General features: G+C 47.6%; 1 protein-coding gene across 1 annotated transcript in view; it reads right to left on the minus strand.

The window, feature by feature from the left end:
• LOC147420121 (uncharacterized) overlaps positions 1-25,033 on the minus strand; it is a 41,009-nt gene extending 15,976 nt beyond the window's left edge. Inside the window, exon 1 of the mRNA XM_086504201.1 lies at positions 21,356-25,033. Coding sequence (XP_086360327.1) covers positions 21,356-24,332 — 2,977 coding nt within the window. The 5' untranslated portion in view covers positions 24,333-25,033. The remainder of the gene's footprint in view (positions 1-21,355) is intronic.
• Between the last annotated feature and the right edge of the window lie 444 nt (positions 25,034-25,477).

Below are 25,477 nucleotides of genomic sequence, written 5' to 3' on the forward strand. Positions count from 1 at the left end.
TTCTCTCTTGGCACAGCCTGCTTCACCCCAGCCTTTTGTTTCATGCACCGACAAGCAAGGATGTGACTTTTTTGTCACCGTGTGTTCTCTCTCCTGCACCGAGCTCTCCCTCTTCCTCTTCTTCTCACCCTCTACTGCATACTCCCGCATACTCTTTACCTTGGCACCATGGCGTCACACGACGCTTCTTCGCACGAGAATGGCGCCGCTAGCATGCATCCCACGGGCTCCGTCCCGAGGGTTGTTCTTCCCGTCTTCCGCATCCGACGCATCTCTCGTCGCTATACTGCAACAACAATTAGCAGAGATGCTGAGGCAACTTGGGGAGTTGCGTGCCATAGAGGTCCCGTTTTGCCCGCGGCCATGAGCACTTTGCCTCTTCAATTCCATCTCGACCCCTTCAAAGGGGAAAAGAAGGAATGTGAGGAGACCGCCATCAACTCGTGGCTGGCGAAATGGACAGCCTACTTTGATTTGTATCGTTTCATTGATGCCCAGCGCATTAGTCAGATACAAATCATGCTCCAAGGCAAGGTATATGCATGGTGGGCTGGGTTACGACCTAAGCCAACGACTTGGGCAGACTTCTAGACGGTCTTTCGTGCTCGCTTTGTGCAACTCGATAAGATCGAGTGCTTCAAGAAGCTGTTCAAGTTGGAGATGGGTAAGAAAACCCTGGACGCTTACTCACAAGAATTCAAGAACTTCATGCACAAGACGAAAGCCTTGGAGACTCCACAGGTTATATTGCACATGCTCTATCTGTTTGGATTACCGTCTGCTTAGCAGAATGAGGTATTGTGGAATCCCGTCACTTCGATAGAGGAGATCTACAAGTTCCCCAAGAACTATGACAATACCTTTGCGGCTTCTAGAGGTGGCCTGAAGAATGGGGAGACTCCTTGCCGTGGTCCCTCCATGTCAAAATACAAGAGTTCAAATGCTTCTGCAGCCGCGAGTCAGTCATCGGACCCTTCGCAGAAGAAACCGAAACATGACGGCAAATCAAAGGCAGTTCGCATGGAGGATCAGAAGAAGAACCCTTGTATCGACTCCCAAGCGTGTCCAAAGCAAAAGAGGAAGCCGTTTACCTCCGCACCGACGACCACTTTGGTGAACGTCGTCGATAATCCAGGTACTTTGTCTTTTACTGATTCAAAGATTTTTCACGTTAATGCACGTAGCTGCCCGGGTTGTCGCGTTAATAAGGTTGTATATGGCCCGCATGATCTTCTCCGCGTTAAAGGAGAGATCAATGGCCATGCAATGACAGTCTTATTGGAGAACGACTCTACTCATAATTTTATTTCTTCTCGTGTGGTACAGGCACTTAAGTTGAACACTTCAAACGCAACCCATCCGTATGTGGTCCGTTATGCAGAACGTCAAAGCGATCAATGGATTGAGGTTCACGACTCGATCTCCGAATCCAGCATTACCACGAAGTCTTGGACTTTTGCATCATGGGCCTTGAGCATGTAGATGTTATTTAGGCAAGCCATGATTTTACGATAAGACAGCTTCTCTGTCTTCGATTATGCACCGCATACAATTTTCTTTGAACTTGATGGTGTATACCACGTGGTCGAGGGATCTCCTTCTTCCCTGACCGCCGATTATGATGTAAATCTGCTTTCAGCTAATTCAATGCCTTGTCTCATGATTCCAGTGTGCAACTTGCAGTTTGCTGGGTTAAAGATTCTATTGTTAATGTCCCGTCTCAATGTCATTCTCTTTTTTCAAAAAGTGAAGTTACTGTTTTGGAAGTTCTTGAGTCTTTGTCTGATCATGATGTAACTGTTAAGCGTTATTCGGATTCTGTTTTGGTTGAATTTGCGGACGTCTTTCCGCCTGATTTACCAAATGGGCTTCCACTGTCTCGTGGGCCTGATCTCAATCATAAGATAGAGCGTTTTCTTGGTAGCCATCCCGTCTCTCGACAACCTTTTAGGTTCAGCCTAAAAGAGGAAGACGAGATAGCTAGGCACCTTCAAGCCTATCTTGCCAAAGGTTTTATTGAACCTAGTAAGTCTCTGTGGGGTGCTCCGGTTCTTCTCGCTAAAAAGAAGGACGAAGGAATGCGCTTTTGCAAATATTACAAGGGTCTCAATAAGGTCACCATCAAGAATAAGTATCCGTTACTTGGCATGGGTGACCTTATGGATCGACTCTCGAGTGCTCATTATTTCACCAAGATCGATCTACGTTCTGGGTACCATCAGATACGCATACATCTACGTGATGTTCCGAAAACCGCCTTTCATACACTGTATGGACATTACCAGTTTTTGGTTTTACCCTTGGGTTAACCAACGCTCCTGCCACTTTCCAACAAATGATGAATGATCTCTTTCGTTCGTATTTGGGAAAATGGGTTGTTGTGTTCCTTGACAACATCTTAATTTATAGCAAAACACTCGAGGAGCATCTGCAACACCTTCGTCTCGTCTTGCGTGTTTTGAGGCGAGAAAAGTTGTATGTGAAGCAAAACCAAATTTATTTTTTTCGTCGCACCGATTTGCTGTATCTGGGTCATGTCATCTCGGTTGATGGCATTGACCCTGGGACGATACGTGCTGTGCTGGTTTGGCCCATTCTTCGCACGATTAGGCAAGTAAAATCTTTTTTGGGTTTTATTGGCTTTTTTCGAAAATCTATCAAAGACTATGCTCGTATTGCCAAACTCGTTTGTTAAAGGGCGTCAAAAGCAAAAAGAGTTGTGTTAGTCCGTCCGTTCGTCCGATGGACCGATGAGCTTGATCAATGCTTCCAAACATTGAAGCGACTTGTTACCACTGCAACGATGTTGCAGATTGTGGATCCAAATAAACCCCTTTGTGGTGGAAACGGATGCCAATGATTATGCTATCGGCGCTGTCCTATACCAGGATGGGAAGCCTGATGCATTTGAAAGTCGCAAGCTCACTGACGTACAGACGCGTTATTTCACACAGGAGAAGGAATTGTTGGTGGTTATTCATGCCTTGAAGGTTTGGCGCCATTATCTCTTTGGTGTCCGCTTCATGGTATGGACGGACCACTATTCTTTGAAATATCTTTGTGATCAGCCTGACCTCCGCGGTCAAAAGGCCAAGGTGGGCCGAACTCATGGAAGAGTTCGACTTCGAGATTCGCTATCGTAAGGGTGCTACCAATATGGTAACCGACAGACGCCCTTAGTAGAATTCTGGAGGTCAATACTCTTCCGTTTGCTGAAATTTCGATTGACTTCTATCTTTCTCTCAAAGGGTGTTGCCAAAACGATCGTCACTTTAGTGTAATTCAGCAACGAGACCAAGAGGGAACACGTAGCGCGGGAAGCTAAGGCAGTCCGGACGCCTCTGAGTTGGCTACGAAGAGAAAAGTACCGAAGAAATATTTCATTTCTAATGGATTACTTTTCAAGCAAGGCAAAGTGTGTGTGCCTGTTGATGAGGATATCCGCAAGAAAATTTTGTTTGGGTGTCATGACGCACCTAGTGTAGGACACCCTGGCATACACTGTACTTTGGCCTTGGTTGGCCATTATTTTTATTGGCTGCACATGAAAGATTTGATTGAGTATGTGCGGGAATGCACGCAATGTCAGGTCAACAAAACGGAACGACAGAAATGCGTTGGGCTATTACATCCTTTGCAAATCCCTGATAACAAATGGACCAACAATTCTATGGATTTTGTAGTTGGATTACCCCGAACAAGCCGTGGACACGATGCCATTTGGGTCATCGTTGATCGACTCACGAAATTAGCGTAATTTATCCCTACACGTTCCGCTGTAAAGAGCCACGAGTTAGCTCAGCTCTTTGTGGAACACTTATACAAACTGTATGGTTTGCCCAATGAAATTGTCACTGATTGTGATCCAAAATTCACATGCAATTTTTCGTAAACGGTCTTTCAGAAATTGGAGACCTGTATGTGCATGTTGTCCTCAGATCATCTTGAAACTGATGGATTGACCGAACACGAACCAAACTATGGAGGACAGGCTACGAGCGTATGTCTCTCGACGTCAATCTTATTGGAAACGTTATCTCCCACAAATTGAGTTTGGTTATAACAGTACAAAGCACTCGGCTATTGGCTATAACCCGTTTATGCTTATGTACGGTTACGAGCCAAAACCACTAATGCCACCGGATTCAAAGGGATCAAGATGCGATCAGTAGCCGATTTCTTACACGATATGCAAGAAATGCTTCAGATCGCGAAAGAGAGCATAAAGACGGCACAGGATCATGCTACTTTTATGCCAATCAACATAGGCAACCCCGCAAACTCCAGGAGGGCATGTGGGTGTATCTTAGGGTACCGAAGGATTCCGAAACGATCCGAACTGGCTAATGCTTGAAATTATCTTCTCGTTATTGTGGTCCGTTTCAGATCACAGAGAATAAGTGGGGTTTCTTATAAGTTGAACCTGCCTTCAAACATTGTTGTTCATCCCGTGTTCCATGTGAGTGGTTTGAAAGAACGGCTGGGTAGGATGACTTAGTAATTCCTCCTGAGCAAGTCCCGAACTTAGAAGACACCACTCGTTATATTCCACTTGAAGCAAATCAGTTCTTGATCAAAGGGTCCGCAAGTCTCGTAAGTTTTCGTACCCCGAATACTTGATCAAGTGGAAGCATGGTCCCGACTCCCACGCACTTCGGAGTCAGTTAGATCGTTACGGAATCGTTTCCCCGGTTTTATGACTGAGGATATTATTGAGGACAACAATTAAAAATATGGGGGGAAGTGTTATGTCCCCAGACATCAAGATGGGCGCTTGCAGTTATGTCTGGCCAGTGTGAACATGGCCCTTTGGTTATGAAGTCCTATAAATAGGACTTGAGCCTCATTTGTGAGACATCTTGTGTGATCACCACATTGGACTCTTGGCCCTTGGCAGCTCTGCCCGCACACCCGTATTGGTGTGGGCTCGGTGTATGGGACACCAGCCCTTGTGGCAGAGGCTAGCCCGCTTGGCTGCAGGCTCCTAGGCTCAGGGGAGAGCCTGTATTGGCTCTATGGCTGGGAGGTGTATTGGCTCATGGTTGGGAGGTGAGCCTGATGTCCGCTCACAACGCCCGTCTAGGTGTGAGTTTGGCTTGTGTCATGTCATGTGTGTAGGATTGGATCCGGCAAGGGACTAATAGCACGAGTGGGTGAAGGGGGGGGGGGAGATGGTAAAGGAGGAAACTCTCTCTCTCTCTCTCTCTCTCTCTCTCTCTCTCTCTCTCTCTCTCTCTCGGATCACAGATTTCTTTAGAACAGACACTGGACAGCCGGTGGAATTACTACCACAACAGAGCTCACATTTGTCTCACACTAGAGGCACACTGATCGACCGAGCGATTGAGCTGGGGAGATCTAGACGCCCATGACTTTGGAGGACTACACAGCATCGACGGAGGTTGCATCAGAAGATTCGGGTCACTTTGGCGAGGCATGCACGACGCCCGGTTAGACTACTGACCATGGAGGAGATTGATGAGATCCGCCAGCGACCGATGTTGGATCTGCTGCGATTTAGCTATTTAGCTATTGTCACAAGGCGGGCACCACGTGCCAATAGAAAAGAACAGACTGAACAGACTTTTAACACTTCAATAACAACTGAACTGAAAGAGAGAGACGACACGCGACACGGAGTGGCGGAATTCCACCCCAGAGAGTATTGGCCCCAAACCTTGGCGCCCCTTTCGTTATTTCTTTATATTGCATCATCAAAGTACAAGCCGGTACTCCAGACTCTGCACCTTCTCTAGGAAGCATGCCAGAGAATGAGCCCTAACCTCATAATTAAAGGCCCTTGGCCTAAAAAGCAGCTTACAGTAAAAGCCTTCAAACTTAAAAGCTTCTGGTCCAAAAGCAAAGCCAAAAAGCTGCCAGCGTAAATCACGGAAATCCGTACAGCTTGCCATGTCATCAACCAGCGCAAATTTCGAAAATCAGCCTGCTGCCTTTAGGGTTAGGGTTAGGGTTAGGGTTTCTATAGTTTTAGGGTTAGGGTTTCTAGAATTAGGGTTTCAGCAATTAGGGTTCCAGAATTAGGATTTTTGTAATGAAGGTTTTTGGCAAAAATTAGGGTTAGGGTTTTCTGCTCTCGGACAACCACGTCATCACTTTGTGACACTTCTTCTGTTGCTTGTTCTTCTTAGGGTTTAGGCCCCTCAGTCGGTAGCTCCGTTAAACAACTCAAGTTAGTTCAAAAAATTCCGAGGGACATTCCGAGGGACAATCAGTTTGCTCTTTTTATTAAGGAGTTTTTTTTTTTTTCGAGAAAAAGATCCTTCTATTAGTTAATGAAAGCTGCCCGTAGGGCTACAACCACCTCTGCAAGAGAGGGCTACAACAAACATGATGGGGAGACTCTCCCAATGAAAGAACAACATATATACAATGAGGCTAAATCAAGGGATGGGAGGAGGGAAGAGCCACACAAGTGGTCGGTAGTGCCATCTGAGCACACCCTGGACAATGGTGTAGAAAGGCCCAGGGCGCCAGAGTCGAAGGAAAGCCTCGCGGCGCTCCCGCATGCGGTCGGAGCTGCCCTGTAGTCCCTCAAGCTGTCCTCTGAGAGTATGGATCAGCTCTAGCCAAAAGTCACGAACAGTCTCTGCTGGCGGCACAGAGCGGGCCTCAAAAATGCGGAATCAGCGGGCCCGCCAGATGAACCATAGTGTCAGGCCACTGATGAGCTCCCAACACTCCTCTCTCTCACTGCACCACTCCTGTGGAGTAAGCTTTGTAGCAGGCTGGGGTGTAGGACGCCTCCCCTGTATCACTATCATCCTGCTGGTGGAAGATATCTCAAACTGAAGTGCCGGGCCCGTGAGAGTGGACCAAGCCGCTGCCCCCCAAGTGTACTGTCTAGCCGTGCAGAGAGTAGGCATCAGCCGAAGAACTCATAGCCACACCTGCTGGGCCGAGGGACAGTCCCAAAGACAATGACGCTGACTCTCCACCAACTGGTCACAGGCTGCACATGCGGCCGAGAGACCACTATGCACAAGCCAGCTCCCTACTGTTGTAGCTCTGTGTACAACCAGCCACTGAAACAAGGTGACGCGCCTCGGCTATCTGGAGTCCCACAGCCTCTGCCAAAAGGCTTCCAAGAACTCGACTATGAGGCCCTCCTCCTGCCAATGACGTGCTGCAGCGGGGCGGGCCTCTCTGTGTGCTGTAAGTATATGACGTCCAAGCCGAACAGTGTACTGAAAGAAGGGGACTCTTGGGTGGTCTGCAGAAGAGAAGGGGTCCCTCCATAGCCACTCACCAGGATCCCACTGTACTCGTTCCAGTGGACAACACTCCCAAGCCCACAGCCTCCAGTGTCAAGTCTCAAGAGCTGCCGGGTCAAGGTCTATGAGGCAAGTCCTCCCACAGATGCCCACAACTCGGATCCTCTAAAAACAGCAATCTGCTTCGGGGCCTCTACTGCAACTCGCTGTAATCGTCCCCCACCCTGAAGCTCGAAGAACACGGTTGGGACAGTCTCTGAGCAGGCCCTGACTGAAATGAGAACCTCCAGTTGTGTGAAGGCTCCCATCCACCGGGGTGCTACTGGCTCGAGAGGTGTGAGCCACTCAGTTGGAACTGACTCTGAGATGTCTTGATACATGCTCTGCACCCCTCTCATGCCCTGCAGTTGGAAACCTTGCACCTCCTCTGACAAACCTGTGAACTCTAGCCAGTCACCTACAGAGCGCGCTGGACCTGCTGCCATGGGACCCCAGGAAACATGAGGCCGACTACCAACCAAGTGGCCTCTCTGAGTGCTAGCCATGGGGTTCCAGACGAGGGGCTGCCGTAGGCGCTCCTCCGTGCACATCGGTTGTCGCTGCTCCAGGCCACGCCGTAAGAGCTTCCAAGAACGAAGCAAACTCACAGCGAAGCGGTCCACCAGTCTCTTGCTCAAACCAACTCGGCGCATCTCTGTAAAGATCCATCTGGTCGAAGGTTGCCAAGGGCCTCCTGACTGAGGCACCCTGGCACGAAGCCTTTGCAACAAGAACTCCTTCCAGGGCTCCTCACTTGGAAGAAGTCCTCTGACTATGAACTTCTCTAGAAGGGCTCTGCTTTGCTGTGCTGGATCAATGATCGCAAGCCCTCCCTGAGAACAAGGAAGCGTGATGACCGTCCAAGCCACCTTGGCTCGGGCCATCTGAGTGTCACGTCCTGACCAAAGGAAGTTCCTGATCAGCCTCTCTACCTGGCTGATACAAGAACTCGAGAAGATCCAGCAGGAAGTGATGTACCACATAGTCGCCAACAGCACCTGGTTGGCAACTACTACTCTATCAGCCAGCGAAAGTCGTGCTGAGCTCCAATGTAACAGCTTTCTCCTAATGGACAGGAGAAGAGGAGCAATCTGCTTCTCGGGAGACAAGTCCAAACCAACCTGACAACCCAAGTACCGAACTGCAGTCCCTGGGGGAATCCACCTAAAACCCTCTCCTGGCATCCAATCTGGCACAAGAGCACTACCAACCGAGAAAGCCACTGTCTTTCTCCAGTTGATCAGTGCGCCCGATGCACAACAGAAGGTCTCCAGAGCCTGCTCACATCTGTGAAGATTGGCCTCCTAGCCATCTAAGTACAAGGCTGAGTCATCGGCAAACTCAGCGTCCAGTAGCTCCTCTCCCCGAATAGGGAGTGCTAAGCCCCGAAGACCAACCTGCTGTGACACCAAAAATCTGCTCATCGCCTCCGCATAGAACAGAAAGAGAAAGGGGGCAAGACAACCTTGTCTGACCGAGCGTGTGAGCATGAAGCGCTCACCTCTCCCTCCTGCCAAAAGCACCTGACTGTGAGCCTGTCTGTACAAAGCTGACACCCCTTTGATCCAAGCATCTGAGAAGCCCATCCTGCGGAGAGTGCCCTCTAGAAAGTCCCAGTCAACTCAGTCGTATGCCTTCTCAAAATCGAGAAGAAGAATCACAAGGTCCTCACCACGGAGCCGTGCTAGGGCAGAAGCCTCCCAGAAAGTAAAGATGTTGTCAAGGATACTGCGTTCCTTCACAAACCCTGTTTGAGTCCCATGTATAAGGCTCTCTAAAAGTGGCTGAATCCTCAAACTCAGAGCCTTGGCAAGAATTTTGTAGGCTGAGTTGAGGATGGTGATGGGGCATCACTGTCGAATCTCATCCAAGGAGCCACCCTCCTTGGGAATGAGGTAGATCAGGCCCTCACTCATGCTGTCAGGCATCACTCCTGTGTGCAAAATGTACTGAAAAGCACTACAAAGATCTGGGCCAAGCAGGTCCCAGTACCCCAAGAAAAAGCTGGGAGTCAACCCATCCTCACCTGGACAGCTACCATGAGGGAGGGCCCTAAGAGCTGTGTGCAGCTCCTCAAGCTGAAGTGGCATCTCTAGCCTCTGGCGCATCTCCTCTGTCACAAGACATGGCATCTGTGCCCAAACCTGCTCCCTGCATGCATCCTGCCGCTCTGACTGAGGCTCAGTCGACAGTAACTCACGATAAAAGTCAGTAGCAACTGCACGCATATCCTCGGGCTCACAAGCAACTGACCCATTGGGCCTCCTCAATTGAATGACCTTGGCATGCGAGTGCCGAGGTCCCACTGTCTCGAAAAAAGCACCAGTCACTCTGTCACCCATCTGAGTCCACTGAGATGCCTGTCGATGAAAGGCAAACTCATGACGTCTCTCCTCTGTGCTAGCAAGCTCCTGTCGAGCCTGCTGTAACTGCTCCTCCAACCATGGACTGTCTGGATGCTACTCTTGCATCTTCTGTAGTGAAGCAATGCCTCGTCTGAGACGCTGCTCCGCCTCCCTCGCTGCAGCCCAGCGAGCCAAAGACTCCTGAAGAAAAAAGTGGCTAAGCTGAGCTAGGCCTGAGGCCACTCTGTCTGCAGGTGAAACTTGGTTGTCCATGCCCTTTGTCCAGAGAGCCTCTACCCTCTCTCTGAGTGCTGAGTCCAACAAGACCCTCTCTGGGATGCGAAGCATCGTGCTCCCAATCCTCTGCATGTCTGCCACCGTGAGGATCACTGGTGCATGGTCCGAGAAGGAAGTCCCTGCCAGGATGCCCACTGAACCCCCCAAGTCATTGAAGTGGTCACTAGTGTAGAAGCGATCTATCCGCGATAGATTCACTCCTCCCACTTTGTGGTCCGATCTAGAGAAGGCAAGACTGTCTGGGGGCCTCACAAAACCAGAGTGCTGCCATGTATCCGAGACCCTCAAAGTCATACAAAACCTCTCCCAAGCTGCCAACTCGACTCCATGCACAGTAGCATGGCAGCCACCAATCCTGTCAGAAGGGTCCTCCAACATGTTGAAGTCCCCTCCTATACACCAATGATCGGCCTGCGGCAAAGACTCAACAATCTGTGACCAAAACTCTGCACGAGCACTCGCCACATTGGGTGCATAGATGTTCAGGAAGCCCACAAGGCCACCTTGAACCTGCATAGTAATCCACTGAGCCCTGCCTGGCACAATAATCCCTCTGTCCACAATGGCCTGCTGCAATGAGTCCGCAATAGTCATACATACCCCACCTTGGATGCCTCCAGGTCCAAAAGCAGCTGACCAAAAGGTATCATAACGTCCACGTAAAATCTGACCACATCGCTGAATGCGGCTCACACACAGATGGTGCTCCTGAAGCATAAGGAGATCAATCTCCTCCCACAAGGCAACGCTGAAGCTCCTGACGCAAGCGGCCCCGTTGTCGCTGAAACTGGGGCCCACCGAGTCCCTGCACGTTCCATGAGACGATCTTCATGGGGAGCGAGAGAGAACAGATGCTGCCGCAGCAGCAAGACGGGCTATCTTCGAGGCAGGCTTGGATAGGGAGTAATCCGCATCCGAGCGTCCTCTAGATAGGCGTGACTGCAGTGAGTGCCTAGCCCAAGCCCAAGCAGAGCGAGCCGTGCGTAACGCAACTTCCTCTGTCCAGGAGTCCTCATGAATGTATACATAGCAAGGCAAACACTGCGTATCAACAAAGAAGTACACCACAATGTGCCTACATCTTGCTGAGTCTGGGGGTGTCACCGCAAACTTGGCCAATGGCCACAAAGTCTGCAGCATATCTGTAACTCCAAGTTCTCCCATGTGGTGAGAGAACTCTAAGACCTGTGTATGCAACCATCCCACCACTGAGTCAAGGGACCACTCTGTCTCGGCCCTACCACAGAGGGGGAAGGAGAAACCAACTGCGGAGTCCAAGGCCTCTGTCCCCCTAGCGGCAAGGAACAAAACATGGACCTTGAAACAGGTTGCCTCATGGTCTGCTGCGGCTCTGCATCTGTACACTGTGCCGTTGGCTGTGGCTGCGGGCAAGCCTTGGCAGGCTGGGGCTGAGGCTGTAATACAGGTTGCGGCCTCCTCCGTGGACAGGCCTTCGTTAGATGGCCCATCTGTCGGCAAATGAAGCATTGGTTCGGGAGGCCCCAATACTCCACACTCTGTAGAAACCAACCCCCACTCACCCGAGGTAAAAGGATAACCTTCAGGAGCGTGTGGGTATCTCTGACCAAAACTCAAACTGAGGGAATGCCAGCCGCCTTTGCAGCTACTGATGCTGCCGTACGAGGTGTCTCCAGGACAATCCCAATGGCGGAACCGATCTTGGAAAGAAGTGGTAGGTACTCCCTCCGTAAACCCGGAAAGCAGACTGAGATGGGGATGTCTGCTTCCTCTACTAGAACATCCGAAGCTGGTTCAAAACCATGTCGCCACTGTCGAAAGTGGGCACGTGATGCTCGGATGGCTAGTGGACTCATAGCTATGACCTTGGACGCCATCTCGGAGGACTCAAACTCGATCTGATAGTAACCCCGTCCGAGAATCTGGACATCCAAAATCTTTCCCACCTCTGCGAGAAGGCGGGCCTGGAGAAGGTCTCGCAGCTCTCCTCTGCTAGGTCGGGTGCCGAGAATCTTGCAGATGACCGAGGTCGCCTGCAATCGCTCTACCTCTGCGGCAAGGCTCGCTTGCTCTGTAGGCGAGAGAGCAAGTCGAATGGTGGGCTCAGCGGGGTCGGGCGAGGGGGCTTCTGGCGAGTCCCTCTGTGGCGAAGTTGGAGCCTCCATCTGTGTCTACTACTGTGGCGTAAGAAGGGGACGACGAAAGGGTGCTGCAGTTGGGCGCGCCAAACACTGCTCCAAGGAATTGAAACAAATGCCGAAAGTGCATTTCACAGCAGCAACGAGCGCGCGTTTTTAGATTGTTGGAAAATAAGAAAAGTTTTTTATTAAGGAGTTAGCTTCTCCTTTCTGCTCTTTTGATCAAGGAGTTAGCTTCTCCTTTCGTCTGTTTTGATCAAGGAGTTATCTTCTCCTTTTTCCAGATCGGAACTCTTGATATTCCGGCGTAGTAAAATTAGCCATCACATTTAGACCATACTGATCTTCCATGGATGTCTTGATGCACTAAAATTACATACCTAGGCAATCTCATCCAATTAGGAATATTCAGTGGTTGGCACATCACAATGCAACACAAATGCTTACATATGCATGTTACAAGACATAGAAACATAAAGCCGCCGATGAACACACCTCCCGCATAACCTAACAAGGTCCGGGCCGGGAGATATTCAACGACTCCCTCATCACTCCTCCCGCCTAACCTAAAAAAGTCCGGGCCGGGAGATATAGAGGCCTTTTACAACCAAACGCCCCCCCAGACCGTAGCCTGCGTCGTTTGGAGGTGTTGAGAGTAACCACTGCTCAGACTTCTTAATACTCCTCCCGCATAACCATCCAGGTCCGGGCCGGGAGTCACAACAATAATTATTTTACAAGCATACAACCAAACGCTCCCCAGGCATCGGCCTGCGTCGTTCGAAGGTTTTCAAGCATACAACGAAACGCTCCCTAGGCATCGTGCCAAGGTTTGGGGCCAACACTCTCTGGGATGGAATTCCGCAACTCCGTGCCGCGTGTCGTCTCTCTCTTTCAGTTCAGTTGTTATTGAAGTGTTAAAAGTCTGTTCAGTCTTGTGACAGCTATCCGAGCCAGCTGCTTAGTTCACATCGAGCGGCTTAGAATTCCATAGTATTTTTATTTTGTTATGTTATGTTGTTATTTTTGTTACTCTGACTTTGTATCAGATCCACCACATTGTAACATTCTGGTCTCATATATATACCTTCATAAGTTCAGAATAGTCTGAACTCACGAATTATAAGAGGGAATAAAGCACTCATAAAACTATAAAAGCAAGGAACCAAGAAAAGAAAAGAAAAAGAAAAAGAAAAACAAACAAACAGAACAAACTAAATCACACTTTGGCCTTTTGAAGACGTTAATATAACGTTTCATTTCATTTCATCTCTCTCTCTCTCTCTCTCTCTCTCTCTCTCTCTCTCTCTCTCTCTCTCTCTCTCTCTCTCTCACACACACACACACACACACACACACACACACACACATTCACACACACACACACAAAGGCTGATTTCTATTACTTGAAAAGCCTCAAAACGTCCAACTGTAGACTAAAAACCTGAACCACCAAAAGCCACCAGTGGTAAAAAGGGTAAGGAACATCTGCAATGGCAAGAGCTCAAACATAGGGCATGGCCTGCCCACTAGTGTAATTTGACAACAAAAGACAATGGATAAAGAAAAGGGAGAGAGTAGTCACCCAACTGTAGACTAAAAACATGAACCACCAAAAGCCACCAGTGGTAAAAAGGGTAAGGAACATCTACAATGGCAAGAGCTCAAACATCGGGCATGGCCTGCCAACTAGTGTAATTTGACAACAAAAGACAATGGATAAACAAAAGGGAGAGAGTAGTCAGTGATGAAGATGAGGGAGAAAAAGCAACTGACATCACCAAGAAATCGTAGGAGGATGTCACAAGACAATGGATAAACAAGAGTAGTCGGTGACGAAGATGAGGGAGAAGAAGCAACTGACATCACCAAGAAATTGTAGGACGATGTCACAAGATGAGCAACAAAGCACTGCATTAGAGCTGACAAGGAGATATCAACCAATGAAATCAAATAAGAAAATACGCTATATAACAGACTTCACCCACACCCATGCACCCACATACACTCTCACCCAAAAGTTTGCAATGCAGCACGAGGAAACCAAAGCATGCAAAAACCAAGATCTAGAGTCCACACACACACCCAACACAGTGCACACACATACATAAAAACACCAGAGCAAGGAAAGAAACAAAAAACACAAAGTAAACAAAAAAGATAAAACAAAGAATAGCAGACCCCCCTAGAAGCTTCTATCGGATATTCGTTAGGTTGAGTAATCTATGCACCTCCATGAAGACAAGCAAAGGAAAGTCGATGTAGGGCCCTTTGCTTGCAAGATTCGTTGTACCGACTAAGCCCTCCAAGTGGTTTCCATTACATTATGCGAAAAAAGCCCTTGTCGCAACCTAATGCTCTGGTGTAAGGTGCAACGGAATGAATGTTTGCGCTTTGCTCAAGATGAGTGCTCCGAACTGTGCTCAAGGTTCCTTTTGTTATTATGAAAGGGGTTCTGTTCTTAATGAGAGAGTGCTATGATCACAAACAAAGTGAATGGACATTGTGCGTGCAAGTGTATGAGACCGAGAGATAGAGAGAGAAGAGAGATACGACACCAGAGACGTAAAACCCTCCTCCGAAGGCCCCACTCTCGTCGGCGAGAGTGGTCTACTTATGATTGCACAATCTAGTACAATGGTGATGCATGAGACTGATGCAAGTCTAGGCTATGTCGATGATGACGACGCTGATGACGAAGTCGACCTAAAGGCTGAAATCTGCAATCTTTCTACTGCTGTCCAAAAACACTATGGGCTGAAATCTGCAAATCTTCGATCTGCTGAATTCTGACTCTATGTCGGTGACGATGTCGATGGCGACGATGCGACGACAACGCTCTGAAAACGCAGATGCTGAAATCTGCGTTTTCCGGGCTGAAACTATAAACCTTGCGGAAACTGGCCGTGCGGCGAGGAACTGCTGCGGGAAGGTGAGATCTGCGAGGTTTGGGACTTGATCTGTGGGTACTAACTGCTGAAAACTGAAAATGTTGATGGTCCTTGACTTTCCGTAGCGGGGAATCTGCAAAACGCTAAGGTGTGTAGCAGATGCAAAAACGCTAGGGCTGAAAATCTGGTGTTTCTGTCGCTGTGGCTCTGCAAATGCAAAATGGTAGGGCTGATCTGAGGTGCTGCTGTTACCGGGATCTGCAAAGGCAAAACGCTGGCTGATCTAAGGTGAAAACGCTAGGTGATGCTGGATCTGCAAAACGCTAGGTCTCCTAGGGGGAGGGGGCGGGGGGGGGGGGGATGTGTCTGCTGAGAAGTTGCCTATTGAGCGTGGAGCTCCTGCTGTCTCTTCTGCCATTTAGTACTAACTTTGGTTTGCTTATATATTTTCTTAGCAAAATTACCCTACCTACTTTTGTTGGAAAGTCACTTAAATTAATAAGTGAAAAATACCAAAAATAGGTATAATAGGCTAAATGCAGTGGAAAATTCCCATGATGGATTCTGAAGGGAATACTGATGATCATGCTAAGTGCAACCAGAGGATATGCATCTACACTAAGTGACTGGGCATGCACGGTCTGCGAACAGACTCACAAAAGTGCCAGATCACTTCTAAATCTAGATTGACTTGATTGAACTGAACCCTGATCATGATGTAGCTTATCTACGGACGCTAGGGTTGGATGTGTCACGTGACATCCGCTCCTTTTCAAAGTGAGGTACTAGTACCGAACTGTATGGCGTCGAGGGAGATCTCCAATAGCATCCGGAATCCTGGAAGGGACTCTTCGCCGGCCCAATCTGATGTGTGGGTCGTGCAGTACTTGAACTTCATAAAGGTCTGCAACGCTTGCTTCTTTGGGCCGCGCCGAAAGCGACACAAAGTCTTTTGTGGCTCCTTCAATGCTTCAACTTCGTCTAGAGTCCTGCTTCTTTCTTCTTCAAGAATCTCCATGGCTGAAAATTCCTGAAACCACTTCCAATACAAAAACATGAACATACCTATTCCATGTAACTTATTCCATGTAAAGTGACTGAAAAAAATCTTGTCTTTCTCAAAGACTATGCATGCAATGTAGATGAGCAAATAGACGGAGTGACAAACCGTTCATCAAACACATGCAAACAATGAGATCGAATCTTTCTCTTTTGATCTAGAGAAATCAATTGTGGCAATTCACAACGGAAATGCCCATGCTTGGTGCTCATACTTTCCTGTGCTCGTTCTACGAATGTGTCATGCCAAGGAAGAGACATGGAATGTGACTTCCTTACATACATACTTTTCAGCTTTTCATGAACAATCCGCATACATTCGTGCTCATTCATGAGTGAAACGTGCTCAACGTACAATATGTCATGCCTAATAAAAGGGATCACATAAAGACATTGACTAAAATACAGGAAACGATCACGAATGAAACACTCGAACAATACGTGCGTATCAATCATGCGAACACATAATACTTGCATTGAGGGTTCTTTGGACCTAAGCTTGAGAGCCAAGATCGGTTCTTCGTGATTGATCGAATCTACAATGAGGTTAGCTTCGCTAGAAAAAGCATCCACTAACACATCATCCTTGTGAACAATCACATCATCTTCATGCAACTCATCATGCTTGTGAGAAATCACATCTTGATCATGCAAATCATCATGCTTGTGAGAAATCACATCTTGATCATGCAAATCATTATGCTCATTATTATCATCCAAATCATCATGCTTATCATTGTCATTCAAATCATCATGCAAATCATTGTCATTCAATTCATCATGCTTCTCACAATCATGCAAATCTTGTGTGTCATGCTTTGGAGAAGAAGAGACTGAGAGAGACCCCTTTTCCCGAATCTCTTACATCTGTGCCTGCACTTGAGAAAAGAGTCGCAACATCTCTTGCATTCTTGTTTTGTTCTCGCGATCAAATTTTGCTTGTCTTGCTTTGTTCTCGCGATCAAATTTGGCTTGACTTTCTTTTTCTTCCAAGTCATACTGACGCTCTATGGCTGCCATTCCTTCTTCGTAGTCACGATCTATGGCTGCCCTTCGTTCTTCGTAGGCCTTTCTTTCTACTTTTCTTTCTTCGCGTTCTAACTGTCTTTCCTTAAACATCTGCTTCAACTCCTCCATAGGAGTTAGTGCAATCCTTGACGTAGATGGGGAAGGGGGAGGGTCGGAAAAACCTCCTGGTGGGGAAAATTCTTCTTAGCCTCTCTCATGCTCATCACCTCCAAGCGAAGTATCCATTTCGTTGACGACCATTCTGAAGTTGTGGGTTCTTGTTGGGTTCTTGTGGTCTTGGGTTCTTGGATTCTTGAGGTTTTCTTTCGCTTGCAAACTGCGTTTGAGAAGGATCTTCTCTTCACCCGAGTTCTACTCCTTTCTGCGGGCGCACCCCTTGGCGGCCTTGCGCTCACACCAAGGTTGCTTTTTCCCACCTCTTGTCGACTGGCCGGCCGCTAAGTGCACGGTCTACTCTCAATGAGTGAAAAGAGACACAAGGGGAGGCTGGACAAGCCCTTCTTTCCTGGGATTCCTGTTACTCTTCAAAAACACGATAGGAATCGACACGCCCAAGCGAACTTGGGTTCGTGCGACCGCAACAAGCAAAAAAAATTCTTGTGGTTATGTCCTTGAGTGATAGAGAACACTACCAAAGCTCTGATACCAATGTAAGTGCAACGGAATGAATGTTTGCACTTTGCTAAAGATGAGTGCTCCGAACTGTACTCAAGGTTCCTTTTGTTCTTATGGAAGAGGAGAGCCTTCCGTTCTTAATGAGAGAGTGCTATGATCACAAACAAAGTGAATGGACACTGTGCGTGCAAGTGTATGAGATTGAGAGATAGAGAGAGAAGAGAGATACGACACTAGAGACGTTGTAAAACCCTCCTTCGAAGGTCCTACTCTCGTCGGCGAGAGTGGTCTACTTTGATTGCACAATCTGGTACAATGGTGATGCATGAGACTGGTGCAAGTCTAGGCTATGTCGACGATGACGACGGTGATGACGAAGTCGACCTAAAGGCTGAAATTTGCAATCTTTCTACTACTGTCCAAAAATGTTATGGGCTGAAATTTGCAAATCTTCTATCTGCTGAATTCTGACTCTATGTCGGTAACGATGTCGATGGCAACGATGCGATGACGACGCTCTGAAAACGCAGATGCTGAAATCTGCGTTTTTCGGGCTGAAACTATAAACCTGCGGAAACTGGCCGTGCGGCGAGGAATTGCTGCGGGAAGGTGAGATCTGCGAGGTTCGGGACTTGATCTGCGGGTACTAACTGCTGAAAACTGAAAACGCTGATGGTCCTTGACTTTCCGTCGCGGGGAATCTGCAAAACGCTAAGGTGTGTAGGAGATGCAAAAACGCTAGGGCTGAAAATCTGTGTTTCTGTCGCTGTGGCTCTGCAAATGCAAAACGCTAGGGCTGATCTGAGATGTTGTTGTTGCCGGGATCTGCAAAGGCAAAACGCTGGTTGATCTGAGGTGAAAACACTAGGTGATGCTGGATCTACAAAACGCTAGGTCTCCTGGGGGGGGGGGGGGGGGGGGGGTTGTCTGCTGAGAAGTTGCTTGTTGAGCGTGGAGCTCCTGCTGCCTCTTCTGCCATTTAGTGCTAACTTTGGTTTGCTTATATATTTTCTTAGCAAAATTGCCCTACCTACTTTTGTTGGAAAGTCACTTAAATTAATAAGTGAAAAATACCAAAAATAGGTAAAATAGGCTAAATGCATTGGAAAATTCCCATGATGGAATCTGATGGATTGTAAAGGGAATACTGATGATCATGTTGTGTGCAAGCAGAGGATATGCATCTACACTAAGTGACTGGGCATGCACGGTCTGCGAACAGACTCACAAAAGTGCCAGATCACTTCTAAATCTAGACTGACTGGACTGAACTGAACCCTGATCATGCTGTAGCTTGTCCACGGACACATAGGGTTGGATGTGTCACGTGACATCTGGACGAGCATGCATTGCGGGGCAAAAGCCACCCAAACGACTCAAGATACATGGGTAACTGTCAGCAAGAGGGAGCCAAGAACCAAGTCAGGGCCAAACTGGTGGTGGCAGAGTTGACAAGAAGGGAAACCTTCTTTGCTGCAAAAAGCCCCGAGTCAGGCCGTCTCTGTAACAAGCTGGCCGATAGGAGCTGAGAGAGTTGAGCACCAATAGGAGCTGACAGTGGTGGTGAAGAGTGGCAAGGCAAGGAGAGGGAAAAGCGATAGCAGGGTGTAGCACCAGCGGGCCAATGTCGAGGAAGAGGAGCAGCATGTAGGTATGTAACCTTCGGCAATTTGGGAACATGGCGACGATGAAGATCTGTAGGGCAGTAGATAGGGCTGTTGCACCAAGCATTGGAGCCACGGGAGGCAATGCTTTTATTTTTGAGGAAGATGTTGGGTGATGGCGTAGGGAGAGCAGCAAGAATCAAAACACATCACTAGCTCAATGGCCACACATAGAAAGCAGCAACACAAGCAGCGGCTGCTTGTATAGTGATGTAAGGTGCAACGGATGTGAATGTTGAACTTTGCTCAAGATGAGTGCTCCGAACTGTGCTCAAGGTTCCTTTTACTTACGGAAGAGAGAGCCTTCCGTTCCTTTAGTGAGAGAGTGCAATGGACACAAACAAAGTGAAGAACACTGTGAATGAAGGTACTGAGACTGAGAGATAGAGAGAGAAGAATACGACACCAGAATGTTTGTCAAAACCCTCCTCCGAAGGCCCCACTCTCTATGGAAAGAGCGGTCTACTTATGATTGCACAAATCTCTACAATGCTTGGACTTGCCGACGATGTCGACGACGATGACAACGAGGACGACGACGAGACGGGCTGAAATTTGAAAACGCTAAGGGCTGAAATCTGCAAATCTTTATCTGCTGAATTCTGACTCTATGTCGATGGCGACGATACGACGACGACGCGCTGAAAACGCAGATGCTGAAATCTGCGTTTTCCGGGCTGAATCTGCAAACTTCGCGGGATCTAACCGTGCGGCGAGGATCTGCTGCGGGAAGGTGAGATTTTGGAGGTTTGGGACTTCTTCTGCGGGTTCTAACTGCTGAAAACTGAAAACGCTGGTCTATGGGCTCATTCTGTCGCGAAGATCTGCAAAAACGCCAAGGGTGATGCAAAAACATTGGGCTGATCTGGTCTCTACTGTGGAAATCTGATAACGCTAGGGAGTGTGTTGTGTCTTGTTGTGGATCTACTGTGCCTTGCTGTGGATCTGTAGATCTGCAATGCAAAAACGCCAAGGGCTGAATTGCATGCAAAAACGCCAAGGCTGAATTTGGATCTAGGTCAACTGCTTGGGGGGGAGGGGGGTCTTGCTGAGAAGGTGCCTGTTGAACCGAAGCTCCTGCTACCTCTTTTGCCAGAAAGTAGCGCTAGGTTTCTTATATACAAACATATGAAATTTGCCCTACCTAGTTCCCAACAAAAGTCACTTAAATTTAATAAGTGAAAAATGTCAAAAATAGGGAAAATACGTTTAATGCACTGGAAAATGCTCCTGATGGATTCTGATGGTACTGTTGTTGATCATGTTGTGTGCAACCAGAGGATATGCATCTACTCTAAGTGTCTCGACATGCACGGTCTGCGAACAGATTCACAAAGTTGCCAGTTCACTTCCTATTCTAGACTGATTGAACTGAATTGAACCCATGTCATGAAGTAGCTTGTCCACGTACACATAGGGTTAGATGTGTCACGTGACAAGTGAAGCCGAAACTGCATGCCTGCTGTTGTTTTAATAACTGTAAAAGTATAAGGTGAAGATAGTGCATGATTGAATATACTAGCAGGGTATGAATAGTAGCGATTGAAGTTGGCAACTAGTTATGCAAAGGCAAAAAACTTAGATTAGCGAGCTACACACCCCCTTTCAGAGAAGTTCTCAAAGAAAGGGTTGTGTGAATGAGGCTCATATGTCCCACCTTATATCAATTGCATCCATGTGACTAATGCAAGGGTTTTGCCTGCTCTCTAACTACAAAAGCAATCCGACAATGTGTGTAGTAGTCCTTAATTAATGTGCATTCCACTTCCCGCATGTTCTCTGTGTAATACACAGAGAACAGAGGCTCAATATAACTGGAGTCTAAAGCACTAAAAACCTTACATCCCAAAGATGAATGCTGAGCACGGTGCTTGCTACAAAACCTAATGGAAGGCACCTTATCACCTTCTAATAACAACATTGAAAGCTATTGGGTACAAATATTAGGCACTTCTGACTAGAGCCTTTTACATCCAAACATCATGATGTGCAAAACCACACTGTTAGCTTCACCATTTGGATAAAAAAAATATTTACATGCCTTAAGAGTGCAAACAAGAAACTCACCTGGTGCAATGTAGCCATACGATCCAACTATCGCAGATAGAGACTTCGATTGAGGAAAATCAATCAGCTTAGCCAAACCAAAGTCTCCTACATGCGCCTTGAAATTATCATCAAGAAGTATGTTATTGGATTTGATATCTCTATGTATGATTTGAGGCTTGCAGTCATGGTGCAAATATGCCAAACCCTGGGCAGCTCCTAAGGCAATGTTATATCTTACATCCCAATCCAGATCACATGAGCCATTGTGCAGGTGCTCTCCCAAACTCCCTTTGGGCATGTACTCATAAAGAAGAAGATTTGCCTCTTGATGATAACAATAACCATACAGCTTCACAATATTCCCATGGTTAATTTTCCCTAATGTGCTCAATTCAGCATCAAAACTGCTATCCAGACTTGCACTCTCTGTGTCTGAAACAAGCCTCTTTACGGCAAAAACTTTCCCACATGGCAGTTTGGCTTTGTAGACTGTGCCACAGGCTCCACTCCCGATCACTGAGAAATCTGAAAAAAATCCGGTAGCTTCCAGAATGCTTTGGAAGGTGAAGCCTGGTTTAGGGTAGAAGAAAGGGTCAGGCTGATCCTTCTCAATAACAATTGTCGGCTCTTGCGTTTTTGGCCTTGCGGACAACCAGCAGGCTACAACCATGATCAATAAGAATGAACCTCCAATGACTGAAACAACCACACACGCAACCGTTCCGGCCGAGGCTGTATCTTGAATAGTCGAATCAGTTGATTCTTCTTGAGGAGGGCTATTGCCACATGACACAAGCAAAGAGCCTCCACATAACCCAGGATTGCCAACAAAGTTGCTTACATCCATTTTTTGAAATGCTTTTGAGTCAGGCAATGGACCTATAAGATTGTTGTGAGATATGTTAAAAATGACCAAGCTTGTCCAGGTGGCGAACGAGGCAGGGACTTCACCAGAAAGCTTATTTTTCTGCAGATAAACATATTCTAGCAATGAGAGAGATCGAAGCTCTGCTGGAATAGATCCTGTTAAATTGTTGCTGCTAAGGTTTAAAGCAATTTGAAGACCTGTCATACGACCAAGCTCGGGTGGTATTTGGCCAAAGAAGGAATTCCCTCCAAGTTGCAGCTCAGTAAGCCGAACAAGGTTTCCGAGGGTTTTCGGAAGAGTGCCTGTTAAATGGTTGTCAGCAAGGGCAAGCTGCTCTATTTGGGACATACAGCCAATTTCACGAGGAATTGAGCCTGTAAACCTGTTCCTGCTTAGATCCAATTGCAAGAAGTTTCTGTTCTCGATAATTGCCAGTGGGATTGCTCCGGCGAGCTTGTTCCCTGAAACCTTCAGAATTGCTAATTGAGGTAGCTTTCCAAGCTCCCATGGAAGCTCTCCAATGAGGTAGTTGTCCGAAAGAATGAGGCCTTGGAGAGCAGTGCAGTTGCCCAAATGTGGTGGTATGCTTCCGGTAAACAAATTCTCTGACAAATCAAGGTATGAAAGGTCTGGCAATTCGCTCAGTTCCATGGGTATTGTTCCTAGAAGATTATTCTCCTCCAAGCTCATTTGGGCAAGAGAATTGCAGCTCCTTAAACCATCTGGTAGCTTTCCTGTTAAATCATTAGACCATAAATTAAGCAGGATGAGCTTCCCATTCTTGCATACATTGTAAGGGATGCTGCCCATGAGATGGTTAACCGAAGCATCCAATACCATCAGATTGCTGTATTGACCCAAGAGGGGCGGAAGAAACCCGCTCAAATTGTTGTCAAACAGCCGTATGTATTCAAGCGATGGCATGTATTGCAAGGATTGGGGAATGCTACCTGTTAGCCTGTTGATGGAGAGGTCAAGTTCCTGCAAGCTGCTCATATTACCTAAATTGGAGGGGATGCTTCCTGTGAAGAAGTTCTCAAACAAATGAAGTAACACCAAATCTTGAAGTAGAGTGAGCTCCTTGGGGATGCTTCCAGTCATGTTGTTCTCCGAAAGATCTATTTCCACTGCATAGCTGTAGTTGCCGAAACTGGTCGGAATTCCTCCACTCAATTTATTTTTGTAAAGATATAGCCTCTCCATATAGAGGAGGTTACCAAGCTCACTAGGTATGGTTCCCGTCAAATGGTTGTCGTACAACGCTAAAAGCTGTAGAAGACTACAATTTGCGAGTTGCAAAGGAATGTGGCCGACAAGCTGGTTCGTCCAGAGTGCTAAGCTGGTGAGATTTTGCAGATTTCCAAGCTCTACTGGTATTTGTCCTTCTAGCTTATTCTGGGCTAACCCCAATACTTGCAAGCTTGAACAGTTTCCTAATTCCTTTGGGATTGTGCCTGAAAGTGCATTTGCTCCTGCTCGAAATGTTGATAGCATTTGTAAACGGCCAAATGAAGCGGGAACAGACCCTGTCAGATTGTTGGAGTACAAAAGGAGCAACTCTAGAGACCCCAAGGCGCTCAATTCGTGGGGAATCGAGCCATTGAGAAAATTTGACGCTAAAGTGAGCGTGCGAAGGCGCTTTGCTCCTGCAAGCTGCCATGGGATGCCACCAGAGAGCTTATTACCACTAAGATCCAATGTGAGCAGAAACGCTAAGCCTCCCAATTCCGGAGGGATTGCACCAGATAGTTTGTTTTCTCCTAGATCCAAAACCTGCAATTTGCGGCAATTCGAAAGCTCCCATGGGATCGACCCTGAAAGATTGTTGTAGGACAAATTCAGCGCTGTTAACTCTGAGAGCTGTCCGAGAGCAGCGGGAAGCGAGCCTGCAAGGTTGAGGTCTGAGAGTGTGATGCTGTAGACGCGTTCGCGCACACACCTTACTCCGTACCAAGAGCAGAAAGAGGAGCCTGATGAATTCCAGTCTGAGAGGTGCAGAGATGGGTCTTGCAGAGTTGAATGGAGTGCCGACAGGGGAGTGGATTCATCGCCAAAGATCGGCAATGCAGAGAGTATGATCAATGTGACAACAACGAAGAGGGAGGAGGAGGCACAAGTACCCTGCATTGTTAATGCAGGCGTGCCATTTCGTCAGAGCAGCTTTGTATTGCTCAAGATTGAAGTGGCCTTTATTTCCAGGGGCCAAGATTGGCTCTACAACGGGCTTGTGCATGTGGGCATGCTCTGGTTGTGGCTATGGCATTGCAGCAGAAGAGCAGAATTCATCAGGGTGACTGGGGGGATTCGGGGAACGTCCACGGTCCGGGTGTGGGCTTTGATCGTTGCGAGCTTGTGTGTTGAAATGTGTGCCTCGCGTGTGTGTGTGTGTGTGTGTGTGTGTGTGTGAGAGAGAGAGAGAGAGAGAGAGAGAGAGAGGGATGGGACCATGGGTTATCGGCAATTGGGTCGTGCGTGCACGCAGTCAAGACTCAAGAGCCCAGACTCGCAGAGCGAGACCCACAGTCTTCGAGCTGGCGAAATGCAGCTTTGAAGGGCATATTCTCAGATTCCTAATTTCCTAAACGAGGTATATAGAGCAAACCTTGTACTTTTATGTGCCACTGGCACTCATCAGTGGATCTCCTTGATGCGACCCCTTTCATTCTCATCCTAAGGATTCCCAGATTCTTCTGGGTCCTTCCCATTGCCTCTAGAGCTCTCCCATTGCCCAACAATCTTTCCCATTGCCTTTGTCATTGTCTAACCTTGATCTCTCTTCCCATTCCTCTGTTATTCTTTTGAAGAGGAGGGGCTCCTCAAAAAAAAATACTCGCCAGTGTTGGTGACCCCCTCCACAATTATTTTTACCAATAACACGAAACCTTTGAAAACCAAAGTGGGTTTGAATTGCAGCTACATGGCCACCTTCTCTATCTAAAATTCAAGCAATTTACTACTTGTCCTCGATGGTGTGAAAAGTGGATCCACATATGGCATTTTCTCTAGTTCTAGCCTCTTCCAAGACCTCTACTATGTTTCAACAAAGATGCTACATTTATCAACGTCTCATGTGTAGAGGCTTTCAACCAAAGGAACAACACTACATAGGAGTTGGCTTCTAGCGGTCTTTGGAGTATGAGCGTCAGGACACAAGTTCACAACCTACAAGTCGAGGTTGGAAGCATACATGAATAGGGTCTAGGGAATACTCGAGAGATGGATCCTTTATATAGGGAGGAGGAGGGCTAGCCTATATAAAGTGTTGGTTGGGT

This window comes from Adiantum capillus-veneris, chromosome 28 (genome assembly GCF_014529385.1).
Source record: "Adiantum capillus-veneris isolate H3 chromosome 28, ASM1452938v2, whole genome shotgun sequence".
Classification (NCBI taxonomy): Eukaryota; Viridiplantae; Streptophyta; class Polypodiopsida; order Polypodiales; family Pteridaceae; genus Adiantum; species Adiantum capillus-veneris.